Consider the following 23,942-nt stretch of genomic DNA (forward strand, 5'->3'; position numbering starts at 1 on the left):
TTGCAAAAAGCTTTAGAGGGATAATCTCATTTTAGCTAAACAATAGCTCTCTGATTTAGAAATATTATTATCCTCATTTTATAGCTGAGGAAACAGATGCAGAAAGGTGGTGACTTTCCCATATAGTAAGTATGAGAAGCTTATTTGAACCTGGACCATGTTGATTCCAAGTTCAGCACTTTATTATTCCATAATCTAGCAATGAAAACCTTAAAATTCAGTGATTGTTGGAATTAAATAAATGCTCATCTAACTAGCTGCATAATCAAAGAAAGACATCTGATTTTCCCTCTATGAATGTCTGCTTTTTCTTTGTAAAATGGCGGGTAAGTTTATATTTTTAAAATTCTTTAAAGCTCCAACAGGTAATTATTTTATTTTATATTTAAATTTGTAATATCAAAACTATATTTAAATTGAACTATACTGTTTGAAAGATAGGACACAATGCATGATGTCATATAATCTTGGCTAAATTTGTTGAAATGCATGATCTGAAGGTAGAAATGAAAAATCTCATCTAAAATGCTTTTTTTTCCCAAATGAATATTGTAAGTCACTAAGAGCAAAGTAAAGGGGATTAGAGAAACACAAAAATCAAATTATATTTACTGATATTTAGGAACTAAATTATATACATATTCTTTTTATTATTTTATATTCTTAATTATATACATATACATATTATTATTTATGGCATAATTTTGAAAAGTGTATGCTTATTCTTTATCTAGGGGTGATGATATGTAGTATTGGTATAAGATTCTCTCTGATGTCAAATATGAATCCTGGTATTAGGTGAAAGGCAAATACTTTTCAGATGTGAGCATACCTTTCATTTTGTGATTGTCATAGCAGGTTTAGATCTATTTCACTTAGAAGGGAAGAATTTTCTTTTGGTTTACACTGTACATTAAATTAGGTAACTAATTTAATTAGTTTCCAGGAAAGTTTGATAAAATATTATCTATTGAATATTAACCATAACATATGTACTTATCTTGAATGATATGTATAAATATCTTTATGTTTGTGAAGAGGAATAGCCCTCATATAGAAAAAGATGGTTACAGGAATATTGTCATTAATTATTTTACTTTTTATAAGTGTCACACACTCTTACTCAAATTTTAGTTTGTTCCATTTTCTTCTTCATCATTTAAATTGTTTCTTGCTACACCTACATGAGGATACAAATATATAGACATATTTTCTTTTTTTAAAAATTATTATAACTTTTTATTGACAGAACCCATGCCAGGGTAATTTTTTACATTATCCCTTGCACTCACTTCTGTTCCGATTTTTCCTCTCTCTCCCTCCACCCTCTCCCCTAGATGGCAAGCAGTCCTATATATGTTAAATATGTATATAAACATATTTTCAAACTATAAAAATTGATCTTTAGGTGAGTGGAGACTTGGATAATTTAGATGCAATTCTTGGTGATCTGACAAGTTCTGACTTTTATAACAATGCCATGTCTACAAATGGTAATAACCTGACAAATAAGCAACAGATGTTTCAAGGAAGTACTCCTCTAGGTAAGTCTTAATATATATATATATATATATATATATTTAAGCAAAACTTTGGTCTTCTAAATTTTAACACTGTGAAATAATGGCTAGGAATATATGGATTTATTACTCTGCTATACTTATGGGATGCTTCCTAGTACTAAGAGATGAATTTATACGTCCAGGTATTTATACTTCAGTCTAATAATAGACATTTATTAAAAGCCTATGTGTAAAACATCTGCTTTATGCAAACAGCAATAAAACAATAAATAAGACTCTCACTATGCCCACAGGGATCCTATATTAGAGTTCATTTTAAGACAAAGCCGCCCTATAGATATTATACACAGATGCTACTGTTTTGCAGTTTATACTTTTGTTTTTTTTTTTCTATCTTCTAGTTTTCTGCAATTATTTATCCCCATTTAAATTTCTTTTGATCCATATTTCTGTTGAAAAGTAATTTTATTTTTCCTTGTGTGATAGTGCAAAGAACATAATGCACTATTGCACAGTAAATATCTATCATGGGAAATTTGGAATCTATTTATCTTTGGATCCTAATAGAATCTAAAAAGCTTTTCTTTTTTGCCTGTAATTGCATTTTTAAATGTAATTATATTTCACTTAAACCTTATGTATACCCTTTTTTGCCCATCCATGGGAACATATTATAAAATGTTTTCCTTTTTACCTCATACCTCATTTTCACTAGTTCGCAATTTTTTTACATATGAAAAATATGTATTTAATGGCACTTTATGCTAGAATAGAAGTGTATCCATGCTCTTCACAGAAGTATTGACAATTAACTAAAGTGCACTATCATATGTGAATAATCCTATTAGATAAAGTCAGAAGACCTCATTTCTAGTTCTAACTATGATATGAGGTCAGCTCCTTGACCTTGGTCAAGACAAGTAATCCTTCCTTATAAATGGGACTAATATCTTCTGGACTACTCCAAGTACTTCTGACCTTATTCTGAGACACTTGTATATATGAAAAGGATATGGTCACTACAATGATAATCTACATATGAAAATTGTTTTGCTGTTCTTCTAATTTAATTCAACAGATATGCCAAATACATTGTAATTACTGTGGTAGATTCTTGAAACAAAAAGACAAAAACTATAGTCTTCTTGCCCTTATAATCTATTAGTGGCACACAACGTTTACAGAAATAATAACAATACAAGGAAAATTATGGTAATGGTATCAGAAGGAAAGAGGGTATCAGAGACAATTTCATGGGAAAAAAATGGCACATAAACTGAATGGTTAGGAAGTCATTGCATTTTGAGAGACAGTGCTTGTGCATACCTGGCATAGAGAAAGGACATTGAGCTCAATTCAGGAAATAGCTAATGGGGGACAGTTAGATGGTGCAGTGGGTAGAACATGAGCCCTGTATTTAGAAAGACCTGAGTTCAATTCTAGTCTCAGACATTTAATACTTATTAGCTGTGTGACTCTGGACAAGTCATTTAACCCACTTCTATAGATTTTAAAAATTATAAAATGTAACTTCTAGTGATTGAAATTTTTGCCATTTTTTATATACATTATAATAAATCTTTTTAAATGAAAAAAAAATTGCAACTAGCTAATGGGCCAGTTTGGTTGTAATACAGAGTTCATGAAGGGGAATAGTTGGAAATAAGTTGGAAAGACAGGTGGGAGCCAGATTTAGATCTTTATAGGATCTAAAAAGCTTTTGTTTTTTGCCTTAAAAACTTTTTTTTTTTTTTTTTTTGCTGAGGCAGTTGGGGTTAAGTGACCTGCCCAGAGTCACACAGTTAGGAAGTATTACTTGTCTGAGACCAAATTTGAACTCGGGTCCTTCCTGACTAAAGGGCTGGTGCTTTATCCACTGCACCACCTAGTTGCCCCTACAATTGTAATGTTAAATGTAATTATATTTCATTTAAACCTTATATATATTCTTTTCTATCCATCCATGGGAACAGTTTGTAAAATGTTTTCCTTTTACCTCATCCCTCATTTTCACTAGTCTACAATTTTTTTTCATTTGAAAAATATGTATTTAATGGCACTTGATGTTAAAATGTAGCTACTTTAAAATGTATGTTCTTAGTAATTTTTGTCAGTTCCAATACAACTAGTTACACAGTTCTCTCCTGGGTATATTTTCTGTTACAGTTCAGTTCCCCATTGAATGTAAACTCTTCTAGGTGGGGATTATTTCATTCTTTGTAATTGTGTCAGTTGCACATAGCATAATGCATGGTATATATTAGGCACTTAATAAATGTTTGTTAATTGATTTGATACAATGAAAAAAAAGCCACATTTCATTTTATATAAATATCATGAAATGTTATAAAGTTCAGAAGCAAAAACTCATTAATTGGTTTTTTAAAAATAAGATATTTTTCCTCACTGGTGCAGATAGAATCTTGAATTTACAGTCTTAGTGACTCTCTGAAACACAGAAAAGTTAAAAAGACTTGTCCAGGGTCACATAGCCACATAATATCAGAGGTGGGACTTGACCATACATCTTCTTAATTCTAGACTCAATCTTTTCCACTGTGTCCTGCTAGCCTTTAGCAATAGTTTTTGTAGAAAATTAGACCAAAACTTAATAACACGTCTTGCTACTTCTGCATCTTATTCCTACCTCTCCCTCTACCCTAGCTGACAATAAGATATTAACAGATGGTATTCTATTGTCAAATTTTAGAGAGTCTATAAGTGAATGGGGTAGCTAGGTGGCCCCAGTGGATTACAGTGTCAGATCTGGAGTCAGGGAGACCTGAGTTTAAATGGGATCTCCGAAACTTAACTACTTGTGTGACTTTGGGCAAATCACTTATTCCTATTTGCATCAGTTTTCTTATCTGTAAAATGCCCTGGAGAAGGGAATGGCAAACTATTCCAGTATCTTTTCCAAAAGAATAACCCCCACTGAGGTCATGAGGAATCAGACACAACTGAAAAGCATGAACAACAGAATGAGTGAATAACAATGAGTTGGTAGAGAAATTAATGGCTGAGTTTTAGGTATTTGTTACCCATTTTAAAAATTATACCTTTTAATGTAAATTTTTTATAGTCTTTAATGCATTTCTAGATTTATTGTCAAACTGGAAGATCATAAATTACAGTAACTTTTAAGTTCTTAAATTTTCACCATAATCCTGTGCTAAGGGATGAAGATAGAACGAAAGGCACAAAAACCAGTCCCTGTTCTCAGGGAGTCCATAGTGTCATAGTAGGGACATGAATAAACTGGATGAAATATAGTAAAAAAAATGGGCAGTCTCATAGGGAAGGCATTAAGATTGTGGAGGCTCCTTGCACAAGATAGGCCTTTAGCTGAGATTTCAAAGAAACCAGGTCAGCCAAGGGGGCAGAGATGCTGAGAAAGAGAGTAAAAAAAGAAGGTCTATGAAAATTCTGAGTTGTGTTTGAGGAATAACCAGGAAGGAAATATTGCCATTGGATTACATAATATGTGGAGGGAAATGAGTTATAAGAGGACGGGGGGGAATATTGTGAAGGGCTAGGCTATGATGAATTTCAAAAGTCAAAGGAGTTTATATTTGATCCTGGAGGTAACAGGGAGAGTCATTGAAGTTGATTGAATAGGGGATGATATGGTCAGACCTATACCTAAGGAAGATCGATTTGACAATTGAATGGAACTATGGATTGTAGTGGAGAGAAACTCTTGGCAGGGAGAACAAGTGGCGGGCTATTGTGATAGTTAAGGTAGCACCAAAATGGAAGCAATGACAGAGGAGAGAAGAGGGAATATATGAGGGATGTAACAAAGATAGAAATAATAGGACTTGTCAGCTGATTCCTCTGAAGGGTATCTATATAATTTTAAAATAGTCTGGAGAAATCTATTTCAAATCCAAGTAAGCCTTGCCTAGTGATTAGAATTTGATGCATTTACTGCTATGGCTTGAATTTTGACTCGGATTCTCTCTTTTTTTAAAATTGTAAATGACTTGGTTTACAATAAACTATCCTGAAAATTTTAGTGATTCTATTACAGTTTTCAAATAATCTAGTATGATTTTAAAAGTAGTAATAATGGTAGGCTGTAGCAGTTTAAATTTAAAGAAATTTGACATGATGAGACCATAAGCCTCACTGTCTTGCATAGCCCATAAATTAACTTACGTATGTAATTTAAACATTTGAGTTATGCTAAAAATCAATGCTTAGTATATTTTCAAGATGATGACTTTGAAGGAAAGCACTTATCCTTCACACAAAATCTAGAATGATAGGTTAAAAAGAAAGACAATTGAATTATAATACCCCCCCCCCCCCAGAAATTTGAAAAGCCACATTTATTTTTTTCTTTTTTTTCTTTCTCAGTACTGTCATAAATGTTTGGTGTCGTTAGTGCTTCAGTTTTGATATGTATAAATCTAATTCATTGTTGTTATACCTTCTTTTGCTGTTGTGGTGAATATTTCAAAGTTCCCAGTCTTGTTATTTCCATTAATTCCTTTTTCTGTAATGATGATGATTAAGAATGATAATCTATGCATGTATTCTTTAACTAAAAAGGACACATAGAATAATAAGAACAAAATAAGACATTTAGTGAACATTTTTACACTTCAGCCCTAAGTAATGTAACTACTTGTAGAGGGGGAAAAAAAATCTCATAGGGTTTGAGCAAGGTTGATTCATGGTCTGGAAATTAGAACATAGAACAATGTGAAACAGGCCTTTATATAACATTTCACCCTATAGGGCAGCATTCATCCTTGCTTTACTGCTGAAATTCTTCATTCATAATGGCTACAATGCTAATTTACTTTCAGTATAGATATGTCTCCTTCTAAGGTATTTATTATGTAAAGGGAAATCTGTGTATTTTAGCATTTAAGGGGCAGGGTGTAGGTATTGGTGAAGTTACAGGAACAGTGTTTCATTTTTAGCTATTTTGGAGTAGATGCAATGTTATTTATAAAATACATTTTTGATTCCTTTTAGGTTTGAGAAGCCCACAGTCTATGCCATCTGCTCGTCCTCCTTTTAATCGAGCTGTTTCCTTGGATAGTCCTATTTCTGTTGGTTCAAGCCCTCCAGTGAGAAATGTTAATGCATTTCCCATGTTACCAAAGCAGCCTGTGGTAAGCGGAAATACAAGGATGATGGATACACAGGAGAATTTTGGCTCTAACATGGGTATGTTGCTTACTTGGGAGTTATCCTAATGTATTTTGGAAAACCTTTTAAGGACCTGTATGAAACATCCTTATAAAAGAGAATAGTTTTTTTTTTTTTCCTCTACTCTTCCCCTTCATATTTTTCTCCTTGGGAATGGAGTGGTATTTGATTTAGAATGAGAAGGAATATTAGAGAACATAGAGCCTATTTCTTTCATTTTGCAGATAAACAAATTGAGGCTCATAGAGGTCAAGTCATTTCCCTAGGATCACACAGTTTCCATTTCAGTTGTAATAAGTCTGAGACAAGATTAGAACATTTCTAATTCTAATTCCACCACTCTTCTTTGTTCTGTGTTGGCATAAAGTTAAATTTTCATCTTAAGTAAAAATTATTATACATTGAATCTATCTAAGTCTTACAATTTATCTGCATCAAGGTTTTATTTAATGTGTTCAAACTCTTAGTTTTTATTAATAATTTAATTTTTAATCATAAGACTAGAATAATAGTCTATAGAATATAATTATACAACTACTTGCTGTATTAATGGTGATCAAATGGTTTTAAATTTGATTACTTGGTTTTAGCCCTCAGAAGTGGTTAGGCAGAATGCCATTTGTGGTAGCATCAGCAACTTATTATTCAGGGATTTTCTTTTGGACCCTTGTTTCATGTAATTGAGATTATTTGGGTGGGGAAAATAATTTATTATAAAATGGTGAAGAGCTAATACTTTCTTTTTCCACATAGGTGGACCGAATAGAAATATGACTATGAACCATCATCCCTCAGGAGAGTGGGGTTTGCCAAATTCTAAAGTTAGTAGAATGGAACAAAATACAAGTTCATTAGTGAGGCCAGGAACCGACTATAGTAATTCCTTACCCAGACCTACAATGGGTGGAACTTTGCCTGGCCTTCCTGTTAGGTCCAATAGTATACCTGGTACAAGGCCAATGCTACAGCAGCAGATGATTCATATGAGTAAGTTTTCTTTTCTACAGAAAAAAAAAAATACATGTTTGTAATTGCTGCCTAAAATTTTTCAGGGATTCTTTTGTATATTTCTAAATAGATCTTTATTTTTATTTCCCAGGGCCTAATGAGATTCCTATGGGCATGGGAGTAAATGCCTATGGCCAGACAGGAACCTCTAATCAACCTGGATCTTGGCCTGATAATATGTTATCAATGGATCAAGGCCCTCGTGGGACACAAAATAGGTAGGAATTCAAATAGATGATGTCACTGTGTGTATTTTTTTGAGCAAAGAGTTGTAAACAAATTTGTAAGGAAGTAGTTATAATTAGATTTTATGTACAAATATAATAACCACAACTATCTATCCATTACACTATCATTTATTATGAGCATAGTAGTATCACTTGAAGTAAAGGAAAAATGGCTCTACATAGTATCAATCCCAAGAAATACTTGGCTAGGAGAATTTAACTGGTTTAAAACTGTTACAATGTCCATTATATGGAAAGAATAAGGAAGAAGATTAGAAACTTGGAGAATACATTTGCAGTATTGAAAAGCAGTATTCACAGGGTAGGGAGGATATAGAAGAAAACAATTTAAATTATAATATTCTGATAACCCTTAATATAAGGGCAGATAGCCCTATATTTTACATGTTACTTAAGGCTGTTAATATAATTGATGCCTAATAGTTTACTGTGTTTCAGAAGGCAATAAATACAATAGATTTCTTTCTATTGAGTTATCTGGGAAATTTTTTTTTAACGCTAAGTGAAGAGATTGCTCGTTTTTTTGTTTTTTTTTTAATAAATCTTATATTTGAAAAAACTTTTTGGATATTGTTGAACAAGATATTATTGTTCTCTTTTAGTTCCAGAATGATTATGAATTGAGGTCAAGATCAAATTTTTATTTGTTCGAGTGTTGAACTCACTGCCAATAAAATTTGGCATCTTCTCTGCAATTTACAGTCTTAATTGCTTAAGGCTTTAAGAGGTTGCTTGATCGGCCCAAGGTCAAATAACCAATCTATATCAGAAGCTGGTCTTGAACTTACATATTTCTGACTTTGAGGCCAATTCTATTCACCGACTATTCCATGTTGCAGACTTCAGAGTTTTCCTGGACTAGGTATATGGGTGCTGGGCACTGAAGTGACCCTTTTGGCTGGAAAAGTCTTTAATCAAACTCTCTCTTTTCTTTGTCTCTGTTTTTCTGTCTCTCTCTTCAAATTGCTTTTTAAAAATGATTAGACCAATTAATATACCACCAACAACATATCCCTCCACTAATTCTTAACTGGACTACAATAATCCTGCTAATTTGTTTCCATTTAATCTGTCTAATTCTAATTGATTTATTTTCTATCGTTACTAAATAATCTTTCTAAAGGAACAGCAGGGTCTGTTCAACTCATGTTCAGTTCAACAACCTTCAGTGCTATCTTTGCCCATATAATATATATAACTCTTTCACCTGGCTCTTAAAGCCTTCCATGATCTGACTCCCACCTATCTTTCCAACTTATTTCCTACTACTCCCCTTCATGAACTCTTTATTAGAGTCAAATTGAATCATTAGCTATTTCCTGAATTGAATTCAATCTCTTTTCTCTATTCCGGGTATGCACAAGCACTGTCTCTCAACATGCAGTGAGTTCCTAACCATTCAGTTTATGGGCCATTTTCTCCATAAAATTATCTCTGATCCCCTCTTCCTCCTGATACTACTGACATAATTTTCCTTGTATTGTAATTATTTCTGTAAATATTGCATGCCACCAATAGATTGTAAAGGTAAGAACACTATAGTTTTTGTCTTTTTGTTCCAAGGATCTAGCACAGTAATTAGAGTGTACTTGGCATATTTGTTGAATCAAATTGAGCAGAATAACAAAGCAATTTTCATATGTAGATATCATTGTAATGGCGATATCTCACTCATATATACAAGTATCTCAGAATAAGGTCAAGCACTTGGAGTGGTTCAGGAGATATTAGTCCCATTTATAAGGAAGGATTACATGTCTTGACCAAGGTAAAGAGGCTGGCTTGTGTCATAGGACTAGAACTGAAGTCTTCTGACTTTATCCAATAGGACTACCGTATGTGCTTTAGTTAATTGTCAAATACTTTTGTGACAAGCATGGATAGACTTCATTCAATAAACACTGTACTTTATTTAGACTTGTCTGAAGTTATCAGTATGATATCAAATGTTTTGAATTTTATCTTTTTTTAGAGCCCTTGTTAGGAATTCCTTAGATGATCTCTTATGTCCTCCTTCTAACATAGAAGGCCAGAGTGATGAAAGAGCTCTTTTGGATCAGTTACATACTCTGCTTAGTAACACAGATGTCACAGGACTTGAAGAAATTGATAAAGCTTTAGGAATCCCTGATCTTGTAAATCAAGTAAGTAATATTAACTTTATTAATGGATGTACCTCTAATTTCATATTATAGTGTTTTGTAAATGGAAAAATAATTGGTAAAACTAAAATATTACTTTTAGAATCCTAATAGATTAAGAAAGAATTATTTATAATTATGAATCAGTAAAACTAGTTTACAAGAATGTTTGACTTGTTCAGTATTTCAGAGGATAATCTCATTTTACAAATGACAAAACTCAAGGTCATATCTTTTGGTTCTATATTTATTTTAGTTTACTCTAGTCATTAATGTTTATAATTTTAGCAGTATGATTAAACACCTGATAATGTTACAGGATTCACATTACATTTATCTTTAATCATTTTTGTCTATGTTTGTATTAATTTGCTATCAGGAAGTTTTTGATCCTAGACATGTAATAACCAAGTATACTATAAGCTGCCTCAACTAGAACGCAAGTTAATTTTTTATTAGCTTCAAGAAAGTGAAATTCTTGAGATAAATCTTCCATGACATCCCTTCACATGTCCCCTACTATTTCTCATATTTTTCCTTTAAGTGATTGTACAAAACTCCAGAACATTATTAATGGATGTTTTGCATTGTGGATGTATTCTTCACTTTGTAAAAGACATTTTATCATTCTTTTAATTTTAATATTACATTTATTTGCAGATGTACAGACCCCACCTCAATTAAACTTTTATATCACAAATGATGAGTTTAATAAAACTAATAGTCATATAGTAGGGCATATATACAATATTCCTTTTATTTTATTACTATACTTCTCTACTGAGAACAAGGAAATATTTTATCTCTCGTATATAACTTAGATTGGTCACCTGAATTAATCTGAATTTGGATTAATTTTAATGCATTCAGTTTGATCCTCCTTTGTATCAATTCGTAAAAGTCTTCTTACATTTCTCTGAATTCCATAGTTTTTCCATTTCTTATGATGCAGCAATATTCCATTACTGCTTTGTTATAGTTTGTTTTGCCAATCCTTATTCAGTGAGTGCTCACCTTGTTTCCTGTTCTTTTGCTATCACAAAAAAGTGCTACTATGAGTATTTTGGTACATATTCTATATATATGGGACTTTTCTCCCTTTGATCTTTTTTGGCTTGATGTCCACTAGTGATATCAAAGGTTATTGGGATTTTTCTAAATAGTTAAAACTTCATAACTTTCTTGGCAACAGCAGCTACTGAAGACTGCTCAGAGAAAGTTCTCACCACAAAATCCTTGGCACTGTCAAATGGTTAGCATCTGAAACTTAAATGATTTTATAAGTAGAAATGATGATTACTTTCTGCTTTGCCATCGTACCCTAAGTATTATGGGACTTTTTCATTTGACTTCCAACTGAAACTTTTTGTTTGTAGTCTCTTAACATTAGAATGTGAATTCAGTGAGAGTTAGTTTCTGCTTTTTTATTTATATCCCCTGTGCTTAGCACAATGGGTGTACGGGGTATTCAGAGAAGACTAGCATGTCTGGTGTGAAGACTTACTGAACTCTTTTTAGGGTTTCCTATCCATCTTTGGTGTCTATCTGTGACTCAAGTCTTACCTCTACCTATAGAAGCAGTAGCATGCACAATGGCTACACTCCAGTAAAACTGTCTCAGCAGACGGTTAAACCAGATTGAGGGGAACTGATAGGCCTCAAATCTGTTGGTGAATTAGGGGGAATCTACCCTAAGTATGTGAAGAATTTTTCTGGCAAAATGGGCAGATAAGAACAATTTGTTCCAACAACTGTAAAAGTGGCTAAACTGAAGCTGTGGAAAATTTAGAACTTGGTCAGACATTGAAGATGCCATGGTCATCCACTGCCCTCTTGGCTTTCCCCAGTCATTTTGACTTTTATTTTGCCAGTGAACATTGATAACTTTGGAAGACAGAGTGAGGCTGACGATTTTGTGCAATTCTGCTTCACTTAAATCCAATTGACACACAAGTTAACACATGATCCTATGATATCATTAGTTTTCTTCAAAAATGAAGGACAAACAGCAGTTTTGTATTCATTTATTTAAAATACAATTTGATTTTCTTATTTTCAGGAACATATCTGTTGTCCAGAGTAATTATACTACAATTCATTTTTAAAAAATTTCTTCTTTTTCAGATAATCTGCCTTCTCTCCTTCTTACTTCTTTGTTTCCCTCCCCCATGAGACAAAATAAGAAAAACAAAACCTGTGTTACAAGCATGTATAGTTAAGTGAAATACTGGCCATGTCCAAATAAAAAGTCTTAGTTTGTACCATGAATTCACCATTTCCACATATGGGTAGCTTGTTTCATCGTGAGTCCTCTGCATGAGCCCGTGTGATCATTGTGATGATCAGTTCCTAAATATATTTTTTAAACTTTTTTTTTGTTGTTGTTGAGGCAATTGGAGTTAAGTGACAGGATCACATAGCCAAAAATGTTAAGTGTTTGAGGCCAGATTTGAACTCAGGTTCTCCTGACTTAAGGGTTGGTACTCTATCCACTACACCAGCTAGCTGCCCCAGTTCCTAAATATTTTAAAGTTGATTGTTTTTATAATGTTGTTATTATTGTACAAATTGTTCTTCTAGTTCTGCTCATTTTAGTCAGCATCAATTCATATTTATCTTTCCAGCTGATGAAACTATCATTTTCATCATTTCTTATTGTACAGTATTATTCCATCTGATTCATATACCATTATTTGTTCAACCATTCCCCAATTGATGGGCACCAATTCAGTTTCTAATTCTTTGCTACCACAAAAGCAGGTGTTGTAAATATTTTTTGTGCATAGAGATCCTTTATTCTTTCTTTAATATAGCTTATCTTAATGGCAAATTACTTTTTGAGTCCTTTGTATTGTTACCTGATAAAAAAAACTTCTAGTTTTGGAGATATTTTTCTTCTCATAGTTACTTACCTCTTGTTTGAGACATTAGTTAACTATTATTCATTTGGTTAATGAATATATTTTAAAAGTTCACAGTTCTGCTATAAAAACATTTCAAACAGTGTAGTGACAAGTAGTATTTTATTTTTGGAATTTCATGCTGGCATTTTAAAATTACCTAAATGTATGGTGTATGTTGCCTGTCATAACTGATATTTTAAATCATATATTGGTATTCATTTATTTATCGTTAAAGGGACAAGCTTTGGAAGCTAAACAGGAGTCTTTTCAAAGTCAAGAATCTGCAGTAATGATTGACCAGAAGTCTGCTCTATATGGACAGTCCTATCAAGCCCAGTCTGCAGTAATACAAGGAGGTTTCAGTAATCTTCAGGGACAACAGCAATCGTTTAATTCAATGATGAATCAAATGACCCAACAGGGTAACTTTCCACTACAGGGAATGCATCCGAGAGCTAACATGATGAGACCCCGAACAAATACACCCAAACAACTTAGAATGCAACTCCAACAGAGACTCCAGGGCCAGCAGGTAAATGGATATGTTGAAGGTGGTTGAAGTGCCAGAGGTAGGGAGTGGATGGGAAGAGAGAGGATCTTATATTCATAGGAACAAGAAATGATTTTGATTCTTTCATATAATCTGAATGAATGGTATGTAAGAAAATGAAATTTACTAAGTGCTAATTGTGTGCCAGGAATTGTATACATTCCTTGTCCTTAAGGAGTGTTTATCTTATGTTGAAAGATGACAACTCATAAGGGAGAACTGGAAAGTCAGTTGGTGGGGCATGCATATGTGCAGGCTGTGAATGATGGGGAGGCCTTCGCCTTCTAAGATAGGAATAGCCAAGAGTAGAATCCCAAGTTAAAAATGGACAGATTGTAGAGGTGTTGATCTGAAGAGAAAATTATTCAGTTTCTTATTTTTTGAGCATTTTGTAGTATTTAAATAAATGCTTCCATTTGTGAAATAAGCAATAGAAGGATTACTCTTATTTTACAGATAAGATCTGTTACTGAGATTTAAATGAAGCTTCAAGTCCAATATTTTATATTAGATCAGAATATCTCACCATTTTATAAAATCACTATCTTATTACATTTTTGTTTAATTTTGATGTTGCAAAATTAAGCATTTAGTTACTTTAGCCCTATCATTTTCTAGTTATAAGGTGTTATAATACAGGAAGAAGAACTCTGAAGTTGGGAATTCTGGGTGCATATTTTGTATTTGCTACTTTCACCTAAGGGCCAAATTGATTGACCTCAGTTTTCTTCTTTGAAGAATGAGAGAACTGGGTTAACTGTTCCTTGAGGTTCCTTCCAGTTTTCAAACTGACCTTGATATACACGATTAAATAACCAATCACTGAGGAACACACAAACCCATGAAGGCAGTTTTAATGAACTTTTAAGTTTATTCATGTGTCAATTTAATAGGTTCATGTAAATAGATCAGTTAGATTCTAGAATTTAGACGTGGAAAGGGTTATCAGAAACTCTTCTAATTAATTTTTTTAATAGATCCATAATCTTGGATACAGAGAGTTTAAATGGCTATGTCATAAGCAGTGAGAGGCAGGGTTGGTATTGGAACTCATGTCTTTTAAAACTGAGTCCTTTGCTTTTTTCACTATAATATTCTTAATTTTTTGAGTATCATCTAATCCAGTTCCTTGCTGCTGTCTTCTCTTGGGCTCTAAATCACTTGCTGACTATATTGTCCTGTCTTTCCATCTTTTTCTGCTTCATTCTTCCTGAGACTATTCTTCATTTTCACTGAAACCTCTAGTCCCAGCGATCTCTCTTTATTCTTCAGGTACTAATCTGCTTTTCTTTTCTTCTTGCCAGAATGATCCTGTAGTTCACTAGTTCAACTTTGTCCTTTTCTCCATCTTTGTATCCTCTCAATCCCTTGTCTACTATTATTTACCCTTTGCAGTTCTCATCTTGACATCATCATCTCCATCTGACTCTTCTGTTAATCTACCTTCTGTCTTAATTATTTGCTTATATAACTGATAGTTGTCGCCCTTACAAATTAATTTCATCCAGTCTTAAATTGGTCCTCTTTGTTAAATAGTAAACCTTTTCTTATTACTTGATTATTTCACTCCTTTCTCAGGCATAGTTTCAAATCATCTTTTCTCTTTAAAAAAGATTGTTTTTCATCTTTCATTTTAATCATTTTTTTTCAGTAACTTAAATGTCCCATGATATTTGTGTATGGGAGCTCTCTGATTTATGGATGTCCTAGATATTCTTTCTTCTCTGGGTTTTTGTGAAACCAATCTTAGTTTTTCCTAGCTATATCATTTTCTCTTAGATTTTGGAGTCTGACAACTCAGTCTCTTTACTTGGATCATCATCAGTATTCCATTTCCTAACTGTGATATTTCCCCAGACTGTTTCGTTTCTCTCTTTTCTCCTGTCTCTCCCTTAATAAGTCAGGGATTTTATTAAGTGCCTTCTATGTACTGGGCATTGAAATTTAAAAATTCAATGGGTGAAATAGCCCTTAATTTCAAGGTTACATCTAATGGAGGAAACAACAGGGATATATACAGATAGCGTATTTTGGAAGTTTTGATTCAGAGAATGACCTGATGAACCTGTCTCTGTTTTGTTGCTCAGGATCAGAATGTATTCTTATCTCAACTTGACCTCATAGATTCTCTAGTTTTCTTCAGAGCTCAGCTCCAGGGCCCTGTTTTGTATAAAGCCTTTCCTGGTTTCCCCTTAGTTTCTAGTGCCTCTCCTCAAAAATTACCTTGCCTTTATTTTGTATAGACTTATAAAATGCATTTTATCCCTCAAAATGTACTTAATTTTAGCTCTGCCTGGTGCCTAGCATAGCACTTAACCCACAGAGAAAGTGCTAGGTGAATGATTATGGGTTGGATGCCTGCTGACCTTTTTCTCAGTCCTCATGCTCTTGGACATTTCTTCAGGCTTTGATCCTGTCTGTCTACTTCCTACTCTTGAGTCTATTCTCTTCTCATCATCTAAGTTGTTCTCTTCTAGTTCTCTTTCCATTTATTTGACTATTTCTCAGTTTTTTTGTGGCATCATCATCCATTTAGTGTAGCTGTTCACTTGACCCCTGTCACTATGTTTTCTCTTAAAAGGTTTTATCTATCCTTATGGTTTTAAGTACCATTTCTTTATAGCTTATTCTCAAAGCTATAGATCCAGTCCTAATCTCTTTCCTGAGCCCTACCTGTCAACTTGTTGCTGGATATCTTCTCTTAGATATTCCATTTGCATTTCAGATTCATTATATGAAAAACAGAACTCAGTATCTTCTGTTATCTTTTCTCCTTCCCCCTACAAACCCTAAGCCCCATATGTCTTTTAAACTTCATTTTTTAGATCTAGGGTATCACCCTGCCTTCTAGTCACCAGCTTCGTAACTTCAGAGTCATGCTTAACTCTTCTTCCCTCTCTCTCATCTGTCACCTTTAATCATTGGCAAAGCTTGTGTTATCTACTTCCCTAATATCTCTTTAATATATTATAAAATTGGACGTGGAGCCAAGGTGGCAGAGAGTCGGCAGGTCTTTGTCCGAGTTCTTCCTGGCTTCCTTCAGAATCAATACCACATCCAATCCTCTGAAGGGGTTTTGGAGTGATAGAACCCACAACTATTTGGAGTGTAACAAATTTCCAGCAGAAGATATTTTGGAAAACTTCAGGAAAGATCTGTCTCATTTGGGCAGGGGGGAGGCAGTCCATCACAGGCTTAGCACAGGGAGACCCAAGATGGCATGTGGGAGGCTCTGTCCTGGTTCAGAAGCCAATGGATGAGCAGACTAAACTGTGAAATCTCCAATACAACTATAGAAGGCAAATAGTGAACTCCTGACCCCACCATAACAACCAGGCCTTGGCCAAACCCACCCAGCATAGGAAGAAAGCCTGCAGCATCCCCCAGGGCAGCATGAAGCTGCTGTACTATGTAAAGAAAGCTTGGGACAATCTTCCCTTTGCCTTAAGAGCGACTACAACCTTTTAAAATGAGCAAAAAAGCAAAATGAGCTCTGACCATACATAGATAGCTATTATGGAGACAGGGAAGAGCAGACCTCAAATCCTGAGGATGTTAAAGGCAAAATATCTGTAGATGAAGCCTTAAAAGGTGATATGAGTTCCTCTGCAACTCAAAAGATTCTCTTGGAAGAATTCAAAAAGGATCTTAAAAGATAGATAGAAGAAAAATGGGGAAAGTAATGAGAGCTTTGGAAAAGGAAACAAATTGTCTGAAGAAAATCACTCCTTAAAAAACAGAATTGGTGAAATGAGAACAGAACAACTCCCTTAAAAATACAATTGATGAAATGGGAAAAAAATGCAATGAACAAAATAACTCATTTAAAAATTCATTTGGCCAAATGCAAAAGAAGGTAAAAAAGCTAACTGAAGAAAATAATTATCATTATATTACAAAATCATATAACTATAATTGGAATGGGCCTCAGTGTCTAGTCTCTTTACATTTATAAGCCACAATCTTAATTCATAGTGTAAACATTTCATACCTGAATTGTTTTTAGAGCCTCCAAAATAATCTCACTGCTTCTTATCTTCCCTCTAATCTTTTCTATACACAGCCGCCAAAACAATTTTAATTTGATCATCTTACTCTCTTGCTCAAAAACCTTTCATAACTTTCTATTGGCGATAGGATAAAATATAGGATCCACAGCCAGGTATTTAAAGTCTTCCATAATATGACTCTCATTTATCTTTCTAGCCTTATTTTATACTAATTATTTCTCTGAATACCAAATTCTAGCAAAACTGAACTACTTAGGTGTTTATTTAACTTGATATTCCCTCTTTTCCTAGCTCCCATTTCTTTCCTTCCTTCTTTCTGGCTTTTGTGTGTGTGGTTTTTTTTTTTGTTTGTTTGTTTGTTTGTTTGTTTTTGAGACTCTCTGTTTTGCCTGGGCTGAAGTGTAGCAGCCCATCATGATTGGCATAGAAGCTTTTGACATTCTCTTTTTCTGATCCATGCTGGTTCATCTCTTTTCAAATAAGTCTGGGATCTCCTTGTTCTCAGGGACTCATATTGGTGCTTTTCTTCTTTGATCTGTTTAGTGTATAGGCCTAATAGTAATGTTGCTGGGTGTTTAGTTTCACAACTTTTTGGGCATAGTTCCTAATTGTTTTCCAAATGACTGGACCAGTTCAGAGCTTGCATCAACAATGCACTAATGTGGATCGGTTTTTTGTTTTTTTTTTTAAACAACCTCTCCAACATTTATCATTTTTCTGTTTTGTCATCTTTGACAAACTGATGAGTATAAGATTTAACTGCAAAGTCACTTTTGTTTGTATTTCTGTAATTATTAGTAATTGGGAGCATTTTTTCACATTGTTGATACCTTGAATTTCTTGACTTGAAAATTGCCTTTGACTATTTATTGGGAAATGACTCTTAGTCTTACACATTTGAATCTCTTCCTTATGTTTCTTAGATATGAAACTTTTATCATACAGACTTGCTACAAAGGTTTTTTTCTTTGTTATGCCCATTTCTTTTTTAATTTTAACTACATTGGATTTTTTTTTTTTTTTTTGCTGTCCAAATGATTAAATTTTCTATAACAAAAATTATCCATTTTATTTTCTATGATCCTCTCTGTTCTGATCTATCCATAGATCTCAAAGGAAGTTTCTTCCTTGCCTTTATTATGTTACCTTTTATGTCATTTTGATACTCCTGTTTCTTAATCTATACTCTCACAAACTCTAACATATTGAGAATGCACTTCGTTCTCATTCCTGCTTCTCAACCTTATTGTCTTCCTTCAAGACTCAACTCCATTACCACCTCCTAAATAAAGCTTTCCATGATGTCCCTTTCTAGCAGTGTCTTATTTTATAAAAATAAAGAGAAAACTCTTTTCCAGTTTTTCTTGTACTATATTTATATACATGTACTGTGTTCCCAGTAGAATGTAATACTCCTTTGGGGCAGCAACTTTTGTTTTTGTCTTTCTGTTCCTAACATCTACTACCAGAGTTTCATGCACACAGATGATTAATAAATGGTTCTTGAACTGAACCGAATTGAATTGATTTGCAGATCTATTATTCTTGAGAGCTCTATATTCCTGTGCATTAACTGTATCTACGCGGATAATTGGGCATTTTGGAAAGTTGTGTTCACTCATGAGAATTGCCTTTTAAAAACATTGTAACTAAATGTTACCAAAATGTCATCTTGAAGAATGTTCTGTATTTGTTGAGTTGAACTTAATTATTTGGCTGTAATAAATTTTATAATCCTTTGAATGCTCTCAAGCAGACAATGTTTAGCTTTTTTGGGGAATCTGTTCACTTGTGTAGTGTTTCCCTTAAACTTTATTGTTATTAAATATTACTTGCAAGGATGTCCCATTAACAGTAATACATTAAATGTGAACCTAAAAAAGTTAATGCAGTTTCTTTGTGTCTAATTTACACAGTAGGGAGAATCTGGCTCAGTAAGTCTTTTCTGAAACTCTTTGATGATGCCCTTTAAGTGACAATTTTACATTTAGCTTTTATTTGTTTTTCTAAGGTTCTCTTATTTAAGCTTCATTTCTGCTGACCAAGGACTTTTCAAGCTTAAATAAAACTGAGTCTGAAGTATTTTTCAAGTTTTGTTTATAGCTTTCAAGGTAGTAGTTTTTAACTTGTTGAGTAGAGGAGAAATTAACATGTTTTTTGTTTGTTCAGTGCTTCTGTTTTGAAAGCATGGGCTTGTTCATATATATATATATATATATAAAGTATACTCTTTCAGTGTACTCATGTGATCTCGAACACACTCACTCTCTCTCTCTGTGTCCCTCTGTTTCCTTCTCTCCCTACAGTTTTTGAACCAGAGCCGGCAGGCTCTTGAAATGAAAATGGAAACCGCACCTGCTAGTGGAGCTGCAGTGATGAGGCCTGTAATGCAGGCTCAAGTAAACTCTCAGGTGAGAAGAGTAGTGATGTCTTAAATAAATGCCTTGTATCCTTTTATTGTAGAACATCTGAGTTAAAAGGAACCTTGGAGGCCATCCAGTGTAAAAGTGAACAACGATCCCAAGTGTAATGCAACTTTAGCTTAGATATAGGATGTCCCAAAAGTCTTACTGTCATTTAAAGCTGTTAATGCTTATAAGTTGCATTAAGACTTTTGGAATCTCACACATGATGCTGTTTAAAACTTTAAAGACTTAAAGTGCAACGGGAGCTTGGTATCTTCGAAGCCAGCCTGTTTTAGTTGTTGCCTTATTTTATATTTAAATATCCTTCTTTGCAGCTTTTACTCATTGTTCCTGCCTTCTGTGGCCTCTTCTTTTTTCTTGTATTATTATTAGTCCTGTTTTAACATAATTGAATATGGGTCTTTTAGAATCCAGAGTTATTTTGACTGAAATATTATCCAACTTAATTTTTAAAAGTATGATAGCTTTTATTTTTATATCACCTATATTTCTCATGGTTTCCCTTTACCAACCTTCTCCCAAGAACCATCCCTTATAGCTATCCTGTTGCTGAACATGGTGTTTGACACCCACAATCCCTCGTTTCTGCAAAGAAAGTGGGGTTAGGCATCTTTTGGGGGACTAAATTTGGTCAGTATAATTTTGCAACATTCAGTAACACTTGTATTCTTTCCATTTACTTTGCTATCAATGTGCATAGTTTTCTTTGTCTTGCTTACATCACTTTTTATCAATTCATATAAGTCTTAACATAATACTTGGTATTCATCATATTCATAGTTTCTTATGTCATCATAGTAATATTACATTACATTCATGATCTGTTTAGGCATTCCCCAATGAATAGGCAGGTGCTTGATTTATAGTTTTTTTGTTAGCAAAAAAAAAAAAAATGTTTCTATAGACAAATATTTGGGGTGTTTATTTTGACATTGGTGTTCTTGAAGTATATGCTTATCAATGACATCTCTGGGTCAAAGATTATATTAAGAAATTAGTCAATTTCCTAATGTGATTACAGATTCCTTTCCAGAAGGTAGGACTAGTTCATAGTATCACCAATGATGTCTTAGTATGCTTGTATTCTCTCTCCAGCATGGACTATTCCCACATTGTCAGCTTTGCCAATTTGTTGTGTATTAGGTAAAACCTTAAACTTAATCTGAGTTGCCCTTTTCTTATTATTAGGAATTTAGAACATTCTTTAATGTGGTTGTCAGTTTCTAATCCTTTTGAGAAGCTTGTTTGTTCATATCTTTTGACTACTTATATAGTCATATTTACTAGTAATAGTGAAAGCAGTAATAGGGAATGTCATTTCTTCTAATCTTTAACTTTTGCCACATGTAGAGATAGTATCTATGTATTATACCCAAAAAAGGTGGCTGCAAAGAAAACATGCTGTATTTTATTTTTAAGAAATGAGTTTGTAAAGTACTCTGCTTTTTGTTGTTATATGGGTTTCTTGGAGGTATTACAAATTAAATTTTCCTGTTGTATACCTTATAATTGTGGTGGAACTTGGAGCAAACTGTTGATAATGATTTGATTATTGAAGATGAATATTAATTTAAATTAGTCCAGTAATCTAAAATTCTGCTCTTATATAGGTAGAATAGGCTGCTCTAGAAGGTAGGGAGATCCTCAAGTGGAGGTTGGATAAATGCTTATCAGGCATGTTATATAGGAGTACCCTACTGAGACAACCTACATGCCATGTGAAATTATGTTTTGTCACTGAATTAGTTTTTAAGTTCTTTGCTTTGGAAACATTTTCCTTCTGTTGATTTAAACAGCTACCAGCTTCCCATGACTTATTTCAGAATGTTCACAAAAAGCTTGAAGGTCTTGGTATTTTCTCTGCAATGTATATGACAATTGTATAGTGTCATATATAATTCCATTGAAAACCCTCTTGGAATCCCTATCTTCCACATGATTTGTATGTATAATGCCTTTTGGGTTCTTGATCAAGATCAGATCAGTTTGTTCTTCACATATGTTTTTAATTTTTCTCCTGATTAGCAGCAGGGTTTTCTCAATGCCCAGATGGTAGCCCAACGCAGCAGAGAGCTAATTAGTCATCACATCAGACAGCACCGGATGGCAATGATGATGCAGCAGCAGCAGCAGCAGCAGCAACAGCAGCAGCAGCAGCAACAGCAACAGACACAGACCTTCAGCCCTCCCCCTAATGTGACTGCTTCAGCTAGCATGGATGGTGCTTTGGCTGGGACCTCGATGCCACAAGCTCCTCCACAACAGTTTTCATACCCACCAAATTATGGTAAATTTCACAAAAGAAAACTTGTCTTCCTTAAAGGAATACATACTATAGATTGCCTAAAACTGGTTCAGACTATTCAAACAAGCAAAAACTTAAACCAATATTTTTCACCATTGGTTTCAAGCAAATTGTTACTAAATTTACTCGACATATTTTCACTATATTATCTTTTCTTCAGTCAAATTAAGTTTTGAAGAAGTGTAAAATTGTTTTCTTTAAAAAAAAATGTTAGTTCTATATTGTTGAAGGCTTAGGTTTTATTAAGACCTGCTAGAGGAATAAACCATTATTAAATTGTGCCTGACAATATAAATGAGTACTTTTGGAATATTATTTACTTGTTATCAACCTTTGCAGATTATTTAGAAGTGGGAGCTGTAGGAGTGGGCAGGGGCATAAATTGGAAAATGTTGGGGAAAGACTATTACCTACTAGAAAAAATATTCTCCTTGTACATCCACTTATCTCAAGCAGTAAATTGTCTATTTACATAAGTTTGTTCAGTAATTGTAAATGTTTAGAAAGAAAAGCAGACTAATTTTAAGAAATGTGGCTATTTTCCTATTGTAAGTAAGTTACTTATTATGGTTCTTGTGGGATCAAGAGAATCTGTGCATATTGTAGGAATAGAGGACCTGTAGCATAACCCTCTCCTCACTTCTAACTTTTGCTCACACTATTCTTTAGAGAAATTAGTGCAGTAATCTTATGGATTAGTATTTGAATAATTGTTTTGCTTCATAAAAAAACTTTACAACCTAAACCAACAAATTGTTTTATTTTTGTTTATAAGGAATGAGCCAACAATCAGATCCTGCTTTTAGCAGAGTATCTAGTCCTCCCAGTGCAATGATGTCATCAAGAATTGGTGCCTCCCAGAACCCCATGATGCAGCATCCTCAGACTGCACCAATGTATCAGTCCCCCGAAATGAAGGGCTGGCCATCAGGAACCTTGTCCAGGAACAGGTGAATACCGTATTTGGATATGTAGTAATGAACTTCCTACACACTCAGCTACTATTGGTTCTATTAAAAATGTGTTTTGTCAGTGATATTAGGTGACTTTAAAAATCTTTTAGACTTACATTCTGAGACCCAATAATGTGTACTTTCTTTGTATTTTCCATTTAGGGATATTGGCCTTGAACCATAAAACTAAATGTGAGATTTTGGGTTTTTTTTACTTCAGAGAATGCCATAATGATATACTTGGACCTATTTTCTGTATTTGTTTTGAAAGCAAATGTGGTTAAAGCCATGGTAAATAAATTAGTGCTCTTCAGCAGATTTTCTGGGTATCTGTCTTTAAGTATTCTTTTTGTAAGTACAGAAATAGGGATAAAAGGTTTTTGATTTTATTACCCAGGCTTTCCTGACATTCTCTTTTTTGCATAGTGTTTGTAACAAAATAAAAGGACATAGAAGGTAATGGTTCTTTCTGATTTTCAGTTCATTTCCACAGCAGCAGTTTCCCCCCCAAGGTAGTCCTGCTCCTTATGGTATGATGCACATGAATGGTAACAGTGGCCACATTGGACAAATAAACATGAATTCTATGCCCATGTCTGGGATGCCCATGGGTCCGGATCAGGTATAGAAATCTTAATTTTTTTTAAAATCACTCTTTGGTAATGTTAACTTGTTTTAAAATGCTGCTAGAGACATCTGTGTAGTAGCA

The 23,942-nt window shown here is 33.7% G+C and overlaps 1 protein-coding gene across 3 annotated transcripts in view; it reads left to right on the plus strand.

Moving 5' to 3' along the window:
- Nucleotides 1-23,942, plus strand: part of NCOA3 (nuclear receptor coactivator 3) — a 201,851-nt gene that overhangs the window by 173,478 nt on the left and 4,431 nt on the right. For 2 of the 3 annotated variants that reach the window (XM_023494528.2, XM_023494527.2), the window contains exons 14-23: nt 1,409-1,544; nt 6,513-6,707; nt 7,443-7,676; nt 7,789-7,915; nt 9,918-10,089; nt 13,225-13,521; nt 19,856-19,960; nt 22,001-22,262; nt 23,056-23,230; nt 23,714-23,855. In XM_023494528.2, the coding sequence (XP_023350296.1) occupies nt 1,409-1,544; nt 6,513-6,707; nt 7,443-7,676; nt 7,789-7,915; nt 9,918-10,089; nt 13,225-13,521; nt 19,856-19,960; nt 22,001-22,262; nt 23,056-23,230; nt 23,714-23,855 (1,845 nt within the window). The remainder of the gene's footprint in view (nt 1-1,408; nt 1,545-6,512; nt 6,708-7,442; nt 7,677-7,788; nt 7,916-9,917; nt 10,090-13,224; nt 13,522-19,855; nt 19,961-22,000; nt 22,263-23,055; nt 23,231-23,713; nt 23,856-23,942) is intronic. The other variant, XM_003757705.4, reaches the window with a different exon arrangement.

Source organism: Sarcophilus harrisii, chromosome 2 (genome assembly GCF_902635505.1).
Source record: "Sarcophilus harrisii chromosome 2, mSarHar1.11, whole genome shotgun sequence".
Lineage (NCBI taxonomy): Eukaryota > Metazoa > Chordata > Mammalia > Dasyuromorphia > Dasyuridae > Sarcophilus > Sarcophilus harrisii.